The sequence below is a fragment of the Somniosus microcephalus genome, chromosome 11 (genome assembly GCF_052327205.1).
Source record: "Somniosus microcephalus isolate GS21.2 chromosome 11, FLI_Smic_1.0, whole genome shotgun sequence".
Taxonomy (NCBI): Eukaryota; Metazoa; Chordata; class Chondrichthyes; order Squaliformes; family Somniosidae; genus Somniosus; species Somniosus microcephalus.
This window is the reverse complement of record NC_140997.1, coordinates 9,396,790-9,414,244: the sequence shown is the minus strand read 5'-3', so window position 1 is coordinate 9,414,244 and position 17,455 is coordinate 9,396,790. Positions and strand designations below refer to the sequence as shown.

Here is a 17,455-nt window from a genome sequence, read left to right as displayed (position 1 = left end):
ACGGCCCTCGTTCTACATCAAAAGCACTTACTTCCATTGCCCTTCACCAGCCTGCCCATTACTTTGGAGTTGATCGGGTAGATCGAAAGAAACTACTTCTTCTGGTGGGGAGGAGTCTAGAACAAGAGGGCAGAACCTTAAAATTAGAGCCAGGCTGTTCAGGGGTGAAGTCAGGAAGCACTTCTTCACACAAAGGGTGGTGGAAATCTGGAACTCTCTCCCCCAAAAAGCTGCTGAGGCTCAACTGAAAATTTCAAAACTGAGATTGATAGATTTTTGTTGGGTAAGGGTATTTAAGGGTTACAGAACCAAGGCGAGTAGATGGAGTTAAGATACAGATCTGCCATGATGTAATGGAATGGTGGAACAGGCTCGAGAGGCTGAATGGCCTCCTCCTGCTCTTTTCCTATGCACTCCCCGTGACCCTTCTCTTTACCAGCTCCTTTGCCCCAATGACACTTCACCACAAGGACATCTACCCCGAAGACCTACAGTAAAGTTCTTATTGTGTTAGTAATGTTGCTCTTGTATTGTCATGTTCGGTTATTTACCCCACTGGGCCTTATTGCTTCACCCTGTAGTCATCCTTTCTGTGTATGAGGAGAGATTGGGTCGATTGGGCTTGTACTTGCTGGAGTTTAGAAGAATGAGAGGGGATCTCATTGAAACTTATAAAATTCTGACAGGACTAGACAGACTAGATGCAGGAAGGATGTTCCCGATGGTCGGGGAGTTCAGAACCAGGGGTCACAGTCTAAGGATAAGGGGTAGGCCATTTAGGACAGAAATGAGGAGGAATTTCTTCACCCAGAGAGTGGGGAACCTGTGGAATTCTCTACCACAGAAGGCAGTAGAGGCCAATTCATTAAATATATTCAAGAAGGAGTTGGATATATTTCTTAAGGCTAAAGGGATCAAGGGGTATGGGGAGAAAGCAGGGACCAGGTACTGAAATTGGATGATCAGCCATGATCACATTGAATGGCGGAGCAGGCTCGAGGGGCCGAATGGCCTACTCCTGCTCCTATCTTCCATGTTTCTATGTTTCTCGCTGTTCCGTGTGAAGTAGTGGAAGGGTTCGCAGGCTGATTAACATTCTGACTGGCCACGTTAACGCGCCTTCCATGGCCGACCCTGTAATAACTACTCGCATTTATACATAGCGCCTTTAACGGAGAAAAAAGTCGCAAGGTGCTTCATAGAGGGCGATCAAAGCTTAGTCAAAGAGGTGGGTTTTAAGGGGGCTCTCGAAAGAGGAGAGGGAAGTGGGGAGGCAGAGGAGTTTCGGGAGGGACTTGCAGAGGGTAGCTGCTGGCCTACTGTCTAGGCTCGCACTGAAAAACCGATACTTGGGTGCCTGTGGAACAGTGACTCCAGCAGGAGTCAGCAGCTTCAGGAAAGGAAAGGGAAAAACACATCCCTGCTTCATATCTTTGCCCAAAGCATCATTCTTCAGCACAGATTCATGAAAAGCCTTTCCTTTCCTTCTGCATCCTTGTATGCGTGTAGATGCTGTCAGTGAAGGAGTATAAAGTCAGACTGCGGAGCTTGCATTTCAAGATCACACTGCAGGAGAAGACGGAGGAGATAAAGGCCGGACTGCAGTGTATCTACAAGGCCTCCGTTGAGTTGAAAAGCGGCAGGAAGCTGGCCAAGATTCTGGAGGTAAGAGACCAGCAGTTCGCACCTCAACCACTGTCTGTGAGACAAGGCAGCAGCAACTGGGATTGAAAATAATACCACATTGCTGCAGAGTTGTGCTGTGGTTTATCTCTGGTACAGCACCAGCTTTCTGGCAGTCAGAAGGTTGTGGGTTCATGCCTCACTCCAGGATTTGAGCCCATAATCCTGGCAGACACTTCAGTGCAGTACTGAGGGATCGCTGCACTGCCGGTGGTGCTGTCTTTCAGATGAGACGTTAAATAGAGGCCCCATCCGCCCTCTCAGGTGGATAGGAAAGATCCCATGACAATATTTAAAGAGCAGGGGGAGTTCTCCTGATGTCCTGGCCAATATTTATCCCTCAACCAACACTATCAAAATAGATTATCTTGTCATCTGTTTGTGGGACCTTGCTGTGCGCAAATTGGTTGCCTTGTTTGCCAACATTCCAACAGTGACTACACTTCAATGATACTTTATTGGCTGTGAAGCACTTTGGGACGTCCTGAGGATGTCAAAGGCGAGTTCTTTCTTTTTCTTTATTTCTCTGTCTTAATGTGGATCTCTCTCTGTCTGTGTGGGTCTCTGTCTGTGTATGTGTCTGTGTGGGTCTCTGTCTGTGTATGTGTCAGTGTGGGTCTCTGTCTGTGTGGGTCTCTCTGTGTATGTGTCAGTGTGGGTCTCTGTCTGTATGTGTCTGTGTGGGTCTCTGGCTGTATGTGTCTGTGTGGGTCTCTTTCTGTGTATGTGTCAGTGTGGGTCTCTCTATGTATGTGTCTGTGTGGGTCTCTGTCTATGTATGTGTCTGTGTGGGTCTCTGTCTGTGTGGGTCGCTCTCTGTATGTGCCTGTGTAGGTCTCTGTCTGTATGTGTCTCTGTTTTGTGGGTCTCTGTCTGTCTGTGTATGTGTCTGTGTGGGTCTCTGTCTGTGTGGGTCTCTGTCTGTCTGTGTATGTGTCTGTGTGGGTCTCTGTCTGTGTATGTGTAAGTGAGGGGTGATGCTGCAGCAGGAGCCCGATGTGTCTAATGGGAGATGGAGTAATCCATGCATAGACATAAAATCCAGAGCAGATTCTGTTGGCTTCAGATGTTTGTGGTTTACCAGCACTCTTATTGCTGATCAATAATCGTTTCTTCGTCTTTACTTTGACAGTTCGTTCTTGCAATGGGAAATTACCTCAACAATGGACAGCCCAAGGGCCCCAAAACCACGGGATTTAAAATTAATTTCCTGACAGAGGTGAGCGACTGACAGTAATAACAGCTGGGTTCAAATGTAATTAAGTAATGAGATGGTGTCAATGTTAAAGGGGCCTCCCAAGGGGAAGGAAGTTCCTCTTGTTGTTGGCTACCTGTGTGAGAGGGAAGGTGAGGGAAGTAATTCATTACGTTGGCAACCTTGGGGTGGTGTGGGGAGAAGGTAGTGATTAATGGTGGCAACAGTTTCGGCGGCAGGGGCGGGGAGTGGTTAATTGTGTCGACACACCTGGGGCAGGAGAGGGCAGTGGTTAATGGGTATCATCAGCTGCTAGCAATGGAAATGAAGTGAATGGTTATCAATGTCAACACTCCCTGGGGGAGGGGAGGGTAGTGGGTAAGTGGCGTCGTCCCTTGGGGAAGGGGAGAGGAGCGGTTAATTGTGTTTGCGTTCCTAGGGGAGAGGTTAACCATGTTGGAATCGCCTCTCATTTGTGTTAAGTGTCCCTATGCTGCGTCCTTTCCTCATTTGATGTGTATGTTTCTCTCCCAGCTTGACACCACGAAGACTGTGGATGGGAAATCGACCTTCTTGCACATTCTTGCCAAATCACTGAGCCACCACTTTCCTGAGCTGCTGGATTTTGCCAAGGAGATTCCGACTGTGACACCTGCTGCAAAAGGTCAGCTCAAAACATTAAGCAGTGTCTGCCTGAGAGGGAGCGAGCGTTTGTACTCAGATTATACGGTGACCAGTCACTGATAACCCAACAAATGCAAATATTTCACTTTGCCAAGAGCCCCTGGGATGTAGCTTTCTGAGGCCCTCCACCATTGGCAGGGTGGTGCTGAGGGTCTCGAGTCTTCTTGTGGTAGTTCCCATCCGGGCGAGCGGTGAATATCCCATCACACTGCTGACTTGAGCCTTGTAGATGGCAGAGAGGCTTTGAGGGTTCAGGAGGTGAGATGCCCCCCACAGAGCACTTAGCCTCAACCCTGTTTTGTAGTCAAAATGTTGATCTGGTCAGTCCTGGTTAGTGACGACCCTACACGATATTGAATGTTGGCAGTGGTGGTGCTGTTGAAAACCCGGAGAAGCCGAGTTGGAGATGTGACAGGAATTTTGGAGTTAGGCGAAAGGATGTTTACTGTAAATCTATAACTGTAGTGTGTGGCTGTTATTTATGTGCTTGTTATTCTTCATGGTAAAAGAAATTTGCTTGATATTTTCAACTTAACACCAGGATGGATGGTGATGTTCTACTGTTTTCAAAGACTGGAGTGAGCCCATTGTCAGTAGATAAAAACAATTACTAAACAGGGTTTGCTGTTCGCTTCCCGGCCACATTACTAAAAGCTTGTCTAGATCTCAAGGTAAGAATAGACATTGTCGAAGTTATGGAGAGGTGCAACTCACCCACAATCTAAGATACAAGAACCGAAACAATCCAGGGCAGGAGAAAGACCCAAACGCATGTAAAATTCTCCCTTTTTTTCCAGTTAATCAGAGAACGATAACTACCGAAATTATTGACATCCACACAACCAGGAAGGACATACAGACAGCTTGTGAGAACATGACGGTCACCGATGAGGACAGATTCGCTGCAGTCATGACCGTATCCTTCCAGACACTCCTGGTGCATCTTATCTTTGTTTATATTGTGTCTGACCATGTGATCTCCGGGACTGGTTTTGATCGTCAGAGAGGAAGTTTCCAGAGTATTTTTTCCCTTACTGCCCCTGGAATTTTCCTAGTTCTTTTGCCTCTCCCAGGAGATTACAGGAAACTCTTTTTTATCTGGCACCGACGGGACCAGCGTGGTGCCGGTTTATCAAAAAGTCCGGATTACAGAGAGATATAGTAAAAGGTACGAGAGCTCCGTACACAGCAACAAATCCAGGCTTCCCTGTTGCTTAGCAACAGGTGCAGGAACCCCAGCCGCAAGATCCAGGCATCCCTGTTGCTTAGCAACAGGTGCAGGAACCCCGGTTACACAGCCACAGATCCAGGAACGGCCACTAATATGAAGTAAAACTTACCTGAACCTACTCCTGAATTTTGCCGGTTAACAGAGATTTCAGGTTATTTAGGTGCCAGTAAATCGAGAGTTTCCTGTACATGGCTGTAGGGGGAAGTGTTTAGCCATGATGCTCCAGCCATCATGGTGTACCATCCAGCACTTGCAGGTCAGGTACAGCATGGTTTAGATACAGAGTTTAACACTTTCTACACTGTACCATCCAGCACTTGCAGGCTAGGTACAGCATGGTTTAGATACAGTTAACACTTTCTACACTGTACCATCCAGCACTTGCAGGTCAGGTACAGCATGGTTTAGATACAGAGTAAAGCCCCCTCTCCACTGCCACATCAAGCACTCCAAGGACAGGTATAACACAGGTTAGATGCCCAGTGAAGTTCCCTTGATTCTGTAAGTATCGTGCACTATTTTGTACAGGTTGCACTGTGCGGGATTGTATAAAGTCCATGTGCAGAGTTACAAGAAATGTCCGGGGAACAGATGCTTGTCACACAAGAGAGTCACCAGTAAACAATTCCTACACTGGACATCAAATAGTCCAAAGTTTTGACAAAAGTGGACGAAGCAGGTTGATAATGTGCAGCCTGCGGTGAAGTGAGAGTTAGGCCTGGTGCGGATCATGTGCTGCTCAGGGTTTGAAAGGTTCCCCAAGTTCTCAGGAGCTGACCTGTATTGTTGTTACTGTCTTAACTGGTGTGTCAGGCATTCCTGGGGGACGCCCAGCCCGTTATCGCTTCCCTCGACTCCCTGCAGACCCGAGCCATCGAAGAGTTCAATAAAGTCTCAACGTTTTTCGGGGAAGATTCGAAGGCGACCACAACTGAAGCTTTCTTCGGGATATTTGCAGGATTTATCACAAAGTTTGAGGTAAGGTTTGGCAGATTATCCTGCAGCAAATCAGTGCAGTTATTAGCCCCCAATCACATTGAGCATTTCCAAAATGTTCTGACTCAGTAAAATCCTATTTTTTTCAGTTCTTTTATGTTTTGCTGCTACTACAATAGTAACAGTCTCTCATCTTCCTTTCAGTTTTATGAAAATATGCAACTGGCATGTGATATATACAGGGAAATATATGATGCGAGTTTAATATACACAAGGGAAATGTGCGATTATACATGGAGAAATATGTGATATACAAGGGGAATATGTGATGTGCATAATACATAGTTAGGTTGAGCTGAAATTTACTGGGAGTGGAGGGTGGGAGGTCAGCCAGGGTAGCATTGGAGCAATCAAGTCTAGAGGTGATGAAGACATGGATGAGGGTTTCAGCGGCAGATGGGCTGAGGTAGGGATGGGGGGCAGGTGGCGGGGGGGGGGCGATGTTAGGGAGGTGGAAGTAGGTGGTGTTTATAATGGAAAGTATATGGGGTCGGAAGCTCAGCTTGGGGTCGAACAGAATGCCATAGTTCTGAACAGTCTTGCTCAGTCCAAGACAGTGGGCAGAAAGGGAGCTGAAGTTGGTGGCGAGGGTACGAAATTTGTGGTGGGGGTCGAAGATGAAGAATTTGGTCTTTCCAGTGTTATGGCTCATGCGAGAGTGTATGTCAGACAAGCACTGACAGAACAGAGGTCATGGGGGCCCAAGAGAGGTGTGGAGAAGTAGAATGGAGTGTCATTGCCGTACATATGGAAGTTAAGCCCATGCCTATGGATGATGTGAACCTGCAGCATGTAGATGAGGGAGAAGAAGGGGCCAAGGATGGATCTTTGGGGTCTCTGTAGGTGAAGGTGTGGGGGCAGTAAGAGAAGCCATTGCTAGAGATACTCTGGCTATGATTGGATAGATGAGTGGAACCAAGCAAGGGCGATTTCAGAGAGCTGGACAGCGGTGGAGAGGCTTTGCAGGAGGGTTGTGTGATTGACTGTGTCAAAGGCTGCAAAGAGGATGAGGGGGGGATAATGCAGCATGATGGCAGTCACAGAGAATGTCTTTCTTGACTTTGGTTATGGCCGTTTTAGTGTTGTTAGAAAGGGAGTTGTGGGTAAGCTCAGCACGGATCTGGATAGTGACAACACGGGCCTTGCAGAGGAAAGGAAATATGTGACATGGAGCAAGTATGTGACACGGATGTGTGATACATGAGGGAATATATTACAGATGCTTGTGATATACACGGGGTGGGGGGGGGACGATGTGTGATATTGCATATGATGTGTGCAGGAAGGAATATCTGAGACTACAGTTATGTCCTTGTCACATGACATATGATATACATTGTTGGGAATAGGTGAGGTGGGTGTGTGGCATATGTGACAGCATGTGTGGCATACACCAAGGGAATTTGTGATATATACCTGGGAAATATGCTCAAGGGTGCATGCTATACACAGGGGAATATATGATGGTGCATGTGATACAAAGGGGAAGAGTTATTTGACTGTGTGTGATAAGTGACATGGGAATTAGATATGCATGGGGGTTAACATATGACTGGGCATGTGATATACATAGAGGGAAATATATGATAGAGTTATGTTAAATACAAAGGGCAGAGAGGGAATGCATGATAGTCGAGGGAACAAACATTTAGAATGAGTTTTGCGAAATAGCATTATTGGGGTCATAGTATCGTGTCTGAATGTGGAAGGTGGAGATGGGACGAATGTGGAAGGTGGAGATGGGACGAATGTGGAAGGTGGAGATGGGATGAATGTGGAAGGTGGAGATGGGACGAAGGTGGAGATGGGATGAATGTGGAAGGTGGAGATGGGATGAATGTGGAAGGTGGAGATGGGATGAATGTGGAAGGTGGAGATGGGATGAATGTGGAAGGTGGAGATGGGATGAATGTGGAAGGTGGAGATGGGACGAATGTGGAAGGTGGAGATGGGACGAATGTGGAAGGTGGAGATGGGACGAATGTGGAAGGTGGAGATGGGATGAATGTGGAAGGTGGAGATGGGACGAATGTGGAAGGTGGAGATGGGATGAATGTGGAAGGTGGAGATGGGATGAATGTGGAAGGTGGAGATGGGATGAATGTGGAAGGTGGAGATGGGACGAAGGTGGAGATGGGATGAATGTGGAAGGTGGAGATGGGATGAATGTGGAAGGTGGAGATGGGACGAATGTGGAAGGTGGAGATGGGACGAATGTGGAAGGTGGAGATGGGACGAATGTGGAAGGTGGAGATGTGACGAATGTGGAAGGTGGAGATGGGACGAATGTGGAAGGTGGAGATGGGATGAATGTGGAAGGTGGAGATGGGACGAATGTGGAAGGTGGAGATGGGACGAATGTGGAAGGTGGAGATGGGACGAATGTGGAAGGTGGAGATGGGATGAATGTGGAAGGTGGAGATGGGATGAATGTGGAAGGTGGAGATGGGATGAATGTGGAAGGTGGAGATGGGACGAATGTGGAGATGGGATGAATGTGGAAGGTGGAGATGGGATGAATGTGGAGATGGGATGAATGTGGAAGGTGGAGATGGGACGAATGTGGAAGGTGGAGATGGGACGAATGTGGAAGGTGGAGATGGGATGAATGTGGAAGGTGGAGATGGGACGAAGGTGGAGATGGGATGAATGTGGAAGGTGGAGATGGGATGAATGTGGAAGGTGGAGATGGGATGAATGTGGAAGGTGGAGATGGGACGAATGTGGAAGGTGGAGATGGGATGAATGTGGAAGGTGGAGATGGGACGAATGTGGAAGGTGGAGATGGGACGAATGTGGAAGGTGGAGATGGGAGGAATGTGGAAGGTGGAGATGGGAGGAATGTGGAAGGTGGAGATGGGATGAATGTGGAAGGTGGAGATGGGATGAATGTGGAAGGTGGAGATGGGACGAATGTGGAAGGTGGAGATGGGATGAATGTGGAAGGTGGAGATGGGACGAATGTGGAAGGTGGAGATGGGATGAATGTGGAAGGTGGAGATGGGACGAATGTGGAAGGTGGAGATGGGATGAATGTGGAAGGTGGAGATGGGATGAATGTGGAAGGTGGAGATGGGATGAATGTGGAAGGTGGAGATGGGACGAAGGTGGAGATGGGATGAATGTGGAAGGTGGAGATGGGATGAATGTGGAAGGTGGAGATGGGACGAATGTGGAAGGTGGAGATGGGACGAATGTGGAAGGTGGAGATGGGACGAATGTGGAAGGTGGAGATGGGACGAATGTGGAAGGTGGAGATGGGACGAATGTGGAAGGTGGAGATGGGACGAATGTGGAAGGTGGAGATGGGACGAATGTGGAAGGTGGAGATGGGACGAATGTGGAAGGTGGAGATGGGACGAATGTGGAAGGTGGAGATGGGACGAATGTGGAAGGTGGAGATGGGATGAATGTGGAAGGTGGAGATGGGATGAATGTGGAAGGTGGAGATGGGACGAATGTGGAAGGTGGAGATGGGATGAATGTGGAAGGTGGAGATGGGACGAATGTGGAAGGTGGAGATGGGACGAATGTGGAAGGTGGAGATGGGACGAATGTGGAAGGTGGAGATGGGACGAATGTGGAAGGTGGAGATGGGACGAATGTGGAAGGTGGAGATGGGACGAAGGTGGAGATGGGACGAATGTGGAAGGTGGAGATGGGACGAATGTGGAAGGTGGAGATGGGACGAATGTGGAAGGTGGAGATGGGACGAATGTGGAAGGTGGAGATGGGACGAATGTGGAAGGTGGAGATGGGACGAATGTGGAAGGTGGAGATGGGACGAATGTGGAAGGTGGAGATGGGACGAATGTGGAAGGTGGAGATGGGACGAATGTGGAAGGTGGAGATGGGACGAATGTGGAAGGTGGAGATGGGACGAATGTGGAAGGTGGAGATGGGACGAATGTGGAAGGTGGAGATGGGACGAATGTGGAAGGTGGAGATGGGATGAATGTGGAAGGTGGAGATGGGATGAATGTGGAAGGTGGAGATGGGATGAAGGTGGAGATGGGACGAATGTGGAAGGTGGAGATGGGACGAATGTGGAAGGTGGAGATGGGACGAATGTGGAAGGTGGAGATGGGATGAATGTGGAAGGTGGAGATGGGATGAATGTGGAAGGTGGAGATTGGATGAATGTGGAAGGTGGAGATGGGACGAATGTGGAAGGTGGAGATGGGACGAATGTGGAAGGTGGAGATGGGAGGAATGTGGAAGGTGGAGATGGGACGAATGTGGAAGGTGGAGATGGGATGAATGTGGAAGGTGGAGATGGGACGAATGTGGAAGGTGGAGATGGGACGAATGTGGAAGGTGGAGATGGGACGAATGTGGAAGGTGGAGATGGGACGAATGTGGAAGGTGGAGATGGGACGAATGTGGAAGGTGGAGATGGGATGAATGTGGAAGGTGGAGATGGGACGAATGTGGAAGGTGGAGATGGGACGAATGTGGAAGGTGGAGATGGGACGAATGTGGAAGGTGGAGATGGGACGAATGTGGAAGGTGGAGATGGGACGAATGTGGAAGGTGGAGATGGGACGAATGTGGAAGGTGGAGATGGGACGAATGTGGAAGGTGGAGATGGGACGAATGTGGAAGGTGGAGATGGGACGAATGTGGAAGGTGGAGATGGGACGAATGTGGAAGGTGGAGATGGGACGAATGTGGAAGGTGGAGATGGGACGAATGTGGAAGGTGGAGATGGGACGAATGTGGAAGGTGGAGATGGGACGAATGTGGAAGGTGGAGATGGGACGAATGTGGAAGGTGGAGATGGGACGAATGTGGAAGGTGGAGATGGGACGAATGTGGAAGGTGGAGATGGGACGAATGTGGAAGGTGGAGATGGGACGAATGTGGAAGGTGGAGATGGGACGAATGTGGAAGGTGGAGATGGGAGGAATGTGGAAGGTGGAGATGGGAGGAATGTGGAAGGTGGAGATGGGACGAATGTGGAAGGTGGAGATGGGACGAATGTGGAAGGTGGAGATGGGACGAATGTGGAAGGTGGAGATGGGACGAATGTGGAAGGTGGAGATGGGACGAATGTGGAAGGTGGAGATGGGATGAATGTGGAAGGTGGAGATGGGATGAATGTGGAAGGTGGAGATGGGATGAATGTGGAAGGTGGGGATGGGATGAATGTGGAAGGTGGAGATGGGATGAATGTGGAAGGTGGAGATGGGACGAATGTGGAAGGTGGAGATGGGACGAATGTGGAAGGTGGAGATGGGACGAATGTGGAAGGTGGAGATGGGACGAATGTGGAAGGTGGCGATGGGACGAATGTGGAAGGTGGAGATGGGACGAATGTGGAAGGTGGAGATGGGACGAATGTGGAAGGTGGAGATGGGACGAATGTGGAAGGTGGAGATGGGACGAATGTGGAAGGTGGAGATGGGACGAATGTGGAAGGTGGAGATGGGATGAATGTGGAAGGTGGAGATGGGATGAATGTGGAAGGTGGAGATGGGATGAATGTGGAAGGTGGAGATGGGATGAATGTGGAAGGTGGGGATGGGATGAATGTGGAAGGTGGAGATGGGATGAATGGGGAAGGTGGAGATGGGATGAATGTGTAAATGTTTAGAATATTTCCCAGAGTCAGCTGTTAAGTTCAAAGAAGAATAGATAATGCAACTGAATCAAAAGTTTGTGATTATGGCTGGAATTTAGCAATGAGAAAGGTAATAAAGTTGATCATCTGCTCAAGGTAAATAGATTACATAGTGAGTAAGAGAGGCTGAAGAGGAATGTAATTTGATAATCACAGGGTGAATCGAGAGGGAGGGCAAAAGTACAAAATGTTTCATGGAGGTGATTGCTTTTCGAACTTAAGTGTGGCATAGTTGAGTACGGACCCCCCTTGGTGATACAGGGACCTGTGCAGACTGGGACCCCTGGGTTTGTTGCCCAGGTCCAGTCTGTGCTTAGTTAGCTGAGCACAGTTAGGGTTGCACAGTTGGCCTCGGTGGCCCTGGGCTAGGGTTTCTGCTCCTGTTCATATGTGGACGTTGTGTGAGGATAGGTTTGGACTCGCACATGAAGAATTCTACTGACATCTACTACAAGCCCACCGACTCCCACAACAACCTGGATTATACTTCATCCCACCCCATTTCCTGTCCCTTTCCCTTCGCCCAGCACGGCCATCGGTGGAGCTTCCCAGCACGGCCATCGGTGGATGTTCCCAGCAGGGTCATTGGTGGAGCTTCCCAGCACGGCCATCAGTGGATGTTCCCAGCACGGCCATCGATGGATGTTCCCAGCAGGGTCATTGGTGGAGCTTCCCAGCAGGGTCATCGGTGGAGCTTCCCAGCAGGGTCATCGGTGGAGCTTCCCAGCAGGGTCATCGGTGGATGTTCGCAGCAGGGTCATCGGTGAAGATTCCCAGCAGGATCATCGGTGAAGATTCCCAGCAGAGTCATCGGTGAAGATTCCCAGCAGGGTCATCGGTGAAGATTCCCAGCAGGGTCACTGGTGGAGATTCCCAGCAGGCTCACTGGTGGAGATTCCCAGCAGGGTGAGTCCAAGAGCTCATGGCCTTTCACAGCAAGTCAATATTTCTTTCCATTTACACATTTTGTGTTTGTGTAGAATGAGACTTTTTTGTCCTGAACCTACAGTTGTACTCTCTACATCCCCCAATCCCACTTTTACCAATAGGATCGTGTCACTTGTTCATTTATTAGTTCAAGATGAGTTACTTTATCACAGCCTGAGGTTTCTAATTTGCATTGAGGTGTAAAAAGTAGGAACAAACTGACCTGTTAACTGCAACAAGAACACATTGGGCTGCCATGGAGAAAGGATCAAGACCACAGGAGGTAAACAACACTTGGAAATGATGCAAGAGTCATGCATGGGATGGACAGCTGGCTGATTCCTGGCTGCACTGGGAGCCAACCTCTTCTAGTTTGAATAATTTTGAAACCAGAAATTAAGAAATGTTGGCCCACAGAGCGGGTACACTGGTTTTGAGGCAGATTTGAAGTAGTGTGTATGGTCAGAACTGGTGTCCGCCTTTTCCCTCAGATCTGTATGGGCTCTTGCCCTGATTGGCAGTCGCATGGGTTGAAAGGGGCATGTCTAACAGGAAAGTGCTGATTGGGTGATGGTTGAATTCATGGGGAACAGTGTGTTGGTTATATTGTGGGGCAGGGGGGATGTTGGCAGAATAAGGAAGCAAGGACAGAGATATATGTGGGAATGTGTCTTTATTTTAAATTGGATAGGTTCCTCTTTATTCACATTCGCTGGACACACGTCAGGGTTACAACGACTGTGATATTCCCCACATTGCTCTTTGTGCAACTGGTTCTGTAGCTGCTTCAGCTTCCAGTGCTGTGGAATCTGCCTTGGCACCAGAGCTCCAAAGAACTGCTAAAGGCTAGTGATGGAAAAAGTATATCACTGGCTGTATGACTGGGTCACATCCAGTGCACCCTGCAGCCAATACTGGGATCTGCCAGGAACCCCCAGGCGTAAGCATTGAACCTGATAAATTAGCTTTAGTTAATTAAACCAAGGAGAGGATAAGGACCCAATGTAGGGCCTTGTCCACAGATATACACCTGTCTGCTGGGCCTGTCCCCAGGGTATGAGATCGGCCTAAGATGACACAGACTAGCACAGTTGCCACTGCTGGGGGTAGGATGTTGCAACCCCCTTGTATAGCAAAACTCAGCTCCACCAACCACAAACCTCTGCACCAGGCATCTGTGGGACATTTGCCGGTTACAGCAGGTGATATAGCACCTCCACCTAGAACTGAGAAACTAAGCAGTATGGAGCCCTTCCTGCAGTGTTCCTGTTACCAATCAAACGTCGCATTTAGGAGTATGTGATGGGAACTGAACCATAATGTTTTGCTAACCCAAGCGGTGATGTTTTGTGAATTACAGAGGGCGTACAGCGATACACAGGCCTCTGTGAACCTGCAGAACCTGAGGGTGGTTTCCCCGCTCGCCTGGTGACACGAATAATGCTTCTCCATTTCCAGCACAGTTTTGCCAAAAAGTGCAATTTTGTTTGACTGACACATGAGTAAGATGATGGACAGTCCCAGCATTGGGATCTCTCTGCGTAATGACAGCGTCGGAAAGAGGAGTGGCTAATTGGAAGCGGCATCACCGAGATCAACTTGGCAACAATGCAGCACCAGAGCGCGACAGAATCGACACCTGTCCATTGCCTGTCGCATGGCTGCCCCCAGTCTCATTTTGTTATCATTAGAATCGGCACTATGTAAAGGCAGATCCTGTAATCGACTGCTGGAGGCTTGAACTCAAGGCCGATTCCTCAACGTGAACCTTTCGATATCCTTTCCTTCTTATTTTATGCCCCTGTTCACTCATCCAAAACCCTCTGTATCCCCACTAACTGAGAGCTCCAAGGCCCCTATTGATGCTGCCCTGCCATGTAATGCCTCACTTTTTACTGTGTTTTGGTTGGTAGTAACTCTTGCCTCCCCACCCTAAATAACTCAGCCATGTGAGACAGAAAGGATACAGAACCAACACCAGAGCATCTGACATCAGAGTCACAGTGTGCACCTGGCCAGGTGGGCCCAGGTTAAAATTGCACCGCTAGGTGGGCACGGTCCAGTTTGAAGCAGGTAGGTATGGGTCAGTACACCCACCTGGCCAGGTGGATGGGGATCAGTACTCATGCCTGGCTATGTGGATATAAGAACATAGGAATTGCTAGACAAAGAAAGGCCAAGGTCCACCTAGTTTGCCTTCTACCATCGCATGATCGGCCATGAATTACTCCATTTAAGACTGAAGTCACTATGGTTCGACTGGTGGGTAAGGGCACTTCCCAGTGTGAGACTGAGCCTGGTGTGGGCCTGCCGTTACTGACACCCCAGAGGCGGCAGAGGTTATTCCCACCACCAAGCACTCTGAGAATTCATCTCCAAACATTTGTATTTTTAAAAGCAAAAGTCCCTTTTTCCCCCCCCCCACCCCTTACTCCCGTGTCTCCCGATGTCGGAGGGCTTCCTAATTATTCAGATGATTACATTTCTGTTGAATGTTCATCCTAGGCAAAGCACATTTCAGAGGCCATGAATCCATCCCGTCCCTTGTCTGGTTTTTTTTGTATTTCCAAAAGATGGTGTCCCCTTGTAACCAGAATTATAATGAATGAAACAGAAAGGGTCCCGTTCTGAGAGGTTGCTTGAATATTTGCTCTTATTCAGCTGCTTTTTACAGGTGTTTGGCCCAGATGTTTGTTACTGTGGTTACTGCTCGTTTAAGTCAATGGACTTTACAACCTGTGCTTTCTTCCTAAAACACTGCAGGAGCCTGTGCAGTCCCAGGTACTCTGTGTGGTATCTGCTTTGTGACTTAATATTCTATGTAGAGACTTGAGAAGAGAAAGATGGAACTTTTTTTTTAAAGCAGGGGTTTGTACCCTGGAACGTTGCTTGTGAGCATTGTGTCTGAAAGTAATATTTATTCAAATAACGTAATTTTTATAAAATGTAAAATCGCCGTCCTTATTTATTTATCTCCTCCAAATATACTGCAGCTCGCTCATTTCTCAAGCATGAAGTGCCTATCTGGTTGGATCAGTGTGCTGAGTGAATCTGAATCCAGTCTGTGCTCCCTCTGATTGTGGTACGCAAGCCTTCAGAGGTCACGCGGCCCATGGGCAGAATCTATTTCAGTTGAGCCCAGTTACTGTGTTTAAAAGCTCAGTACTGTTTTTTGAGTCGGTGTGCTATCTGAAGTCCAGAGTCGTTGGGAAACGTTCATGGAGATCAAACATCATCCGATTTGGACTTGGTGTGAGCTCCGATCTAGACTGTGCCCCATGGCGTCGCGCCAGCAAGAAGGAAGCATTCCAACCAGGTTGATGCCAGCTGCCTTCAGTAAGAACAGCCTCCCCTGCCACAGCACAGCTCAGTTTCATCACATGCACACACCTCTCTTAAAGGGACACCCCCCCTCCGCCGATGGAGACTGAATTATTAACCAATTAGCTGCTTGTGACACTCCCTGTGTCATAACGTTGCGAGGGTTTCAAGTGAATCTAAAGGATGGTTCCAGAACAGGGCTCATGGGGGCCTTTATCCTTAAATATTCATTGAAATGACGGTTGGTTAACTTTAACAAACTTTTTTTTGTCAATTGTCCTCTTTTTCTCCTGAAGGTGCTGACTATTTCAGGGATACAGTTCCACAGGCATCACCTCCCGTCCAGTAGCTTGCCCCAGTGGCCATTATTCATGTGTGAGCCTACACAGTGGGCATTGGCAGGCAATTCAGCCGTGGGGGTGGGCATCCTGTCCTTTCCGTGTCTGATGTCTGCACGCTCGCACTTTCCACCACAAGCTGCCGGACACTGATCAGGCGCAGGAACTCTGCCTGGTTTTCCCACCCCGTAGCCCAAGGTCACTGAACCATTGTACTGCCCCGCCCCGCCCCTCCATTCAGCAGAGTTCAGCTAACTCAGTACTGGCCGGGGATGGAACCTGGGACCTTCAGCATGGCTCAGCAGGTGGTGCATTTACTCACTGAGCCCCCTCTAGAGAGAGGCGTAGTGCTTCCAAACATTCTCAATCTTTGACGCATTAATGAACCATAATAAATAGAAACAACCTCTCCGGGCTCACAGTGCGAGGAGCATAAACCAGGCACTGGGTCACCTGGCCTGACTGTGATGGGCAGTCCTGGGACTCGAACCCTACACTGTTCAGATCAGGAGGCAACCTCTGAACGAACTGCACTATCAAACAGCTCTGAGCACCATTTGGGGCTGTGTTCTTCCCCCCACCCACCCCCACCTCCATTGCCTTGGGACAGACGTGGACAGATGTTTTATCTGTTGGAGAAGGAAAGCCAGGCCTCCTTGATATCTGAGCTCTTTTCCTTGCTCCATTCTCTGTGTAGTGACAAATGAGGTTCGATATCCTAACAGTTGTATCATATAATGTATGCCTACCCACTGCATGTCGAGTAAATGACCCCACCTGAAAAATAAATACAATCTGACTGGGTGAATGTGAAAACAAGTGGTGTGGCAGAAAGGTGAAGGTGATGAAATGGCTTTGAGTTCCACAGAGCAGCGACAAGTGATACTTGGGACTGAGCTAACCAGCGGGTGATTCTCTGGAACCCAACCGGGCGTCAGATGGTGCGTTTGAATAGTAAATATTATTTATTTCCCTTGTTTATAAAACCGCTGCAGCTGGAGATTGGGCTCACGCTTACTAATGTGCAGAATGAATCTTATTTTTCATTTTGTATTGTACACATCTCAGTAATTAAAGCTGGCAATAAAAGAGTTAGTTAATCGGAATTTGGAATCTTTTGTCTGTCTTTGGAATTAATACTGAAATTCAGTCACATCTCCAACACCTTCAAGGTAGCAAATTGTACCACAGTGCTTCTTAAAGAAGGGTGAGGTTGGATACTGAGCAGGTGTGGGGGGGCTGCGGGGGTGGGGGGTAATTAGAGGTGACCGCCCTCCCTCCCCAAAGGCACGGTCAGAGAGGTAGGATGTGGGGCTGGAGCAGGTGGGATAGAACTAGACCGGAAGTATTTGTCAATGAGGACCATAATTTTAAAATCAACAAAATGGGGAGCTCGTGGAAGAGTCTCAGAAACACTGGGGAAAATGACATAAACAAGCCAGAGAAACCCGCCTGAA

The 17,455-nt window shown here is 48.6% G+C and overlaps 1 protein-coding gene across 1 annotated transcript in view; it reads left to right on the top strand.

Annotated features, from left to right (window-relative positions):
* The window catches only part of grid2ipb (glutamate receptor, ionotropic, delta 2 (Grid2) interacting protein, b), a 186,422-nt gene extending 169,318 nt beyond the window's left edge, over positions 1-17,104 (top strand). Inside the window, 6 exon segments of the mRNA XM_086002222.1 lie at positions 1,510-1,665; positions 2,816-2,902; positions 3,413-3,542; positions 4,360-4,478; positions 5,607-5,771; positions 13,700-17,104. Coding sequence (XP_085858348.1) covers positions 1,510-1,665; positions 2,816-2,902; positions 3,413-3,542; positions 4,360-4,478; positions 5,607-5,771; positions 13,700-13,771 — 729 coding nt within the window. The 3' untranslated portion in view covers positions 13,772-17,104.
* Positions 17,105-17,455: the final 351 nt, after the last annotated feature.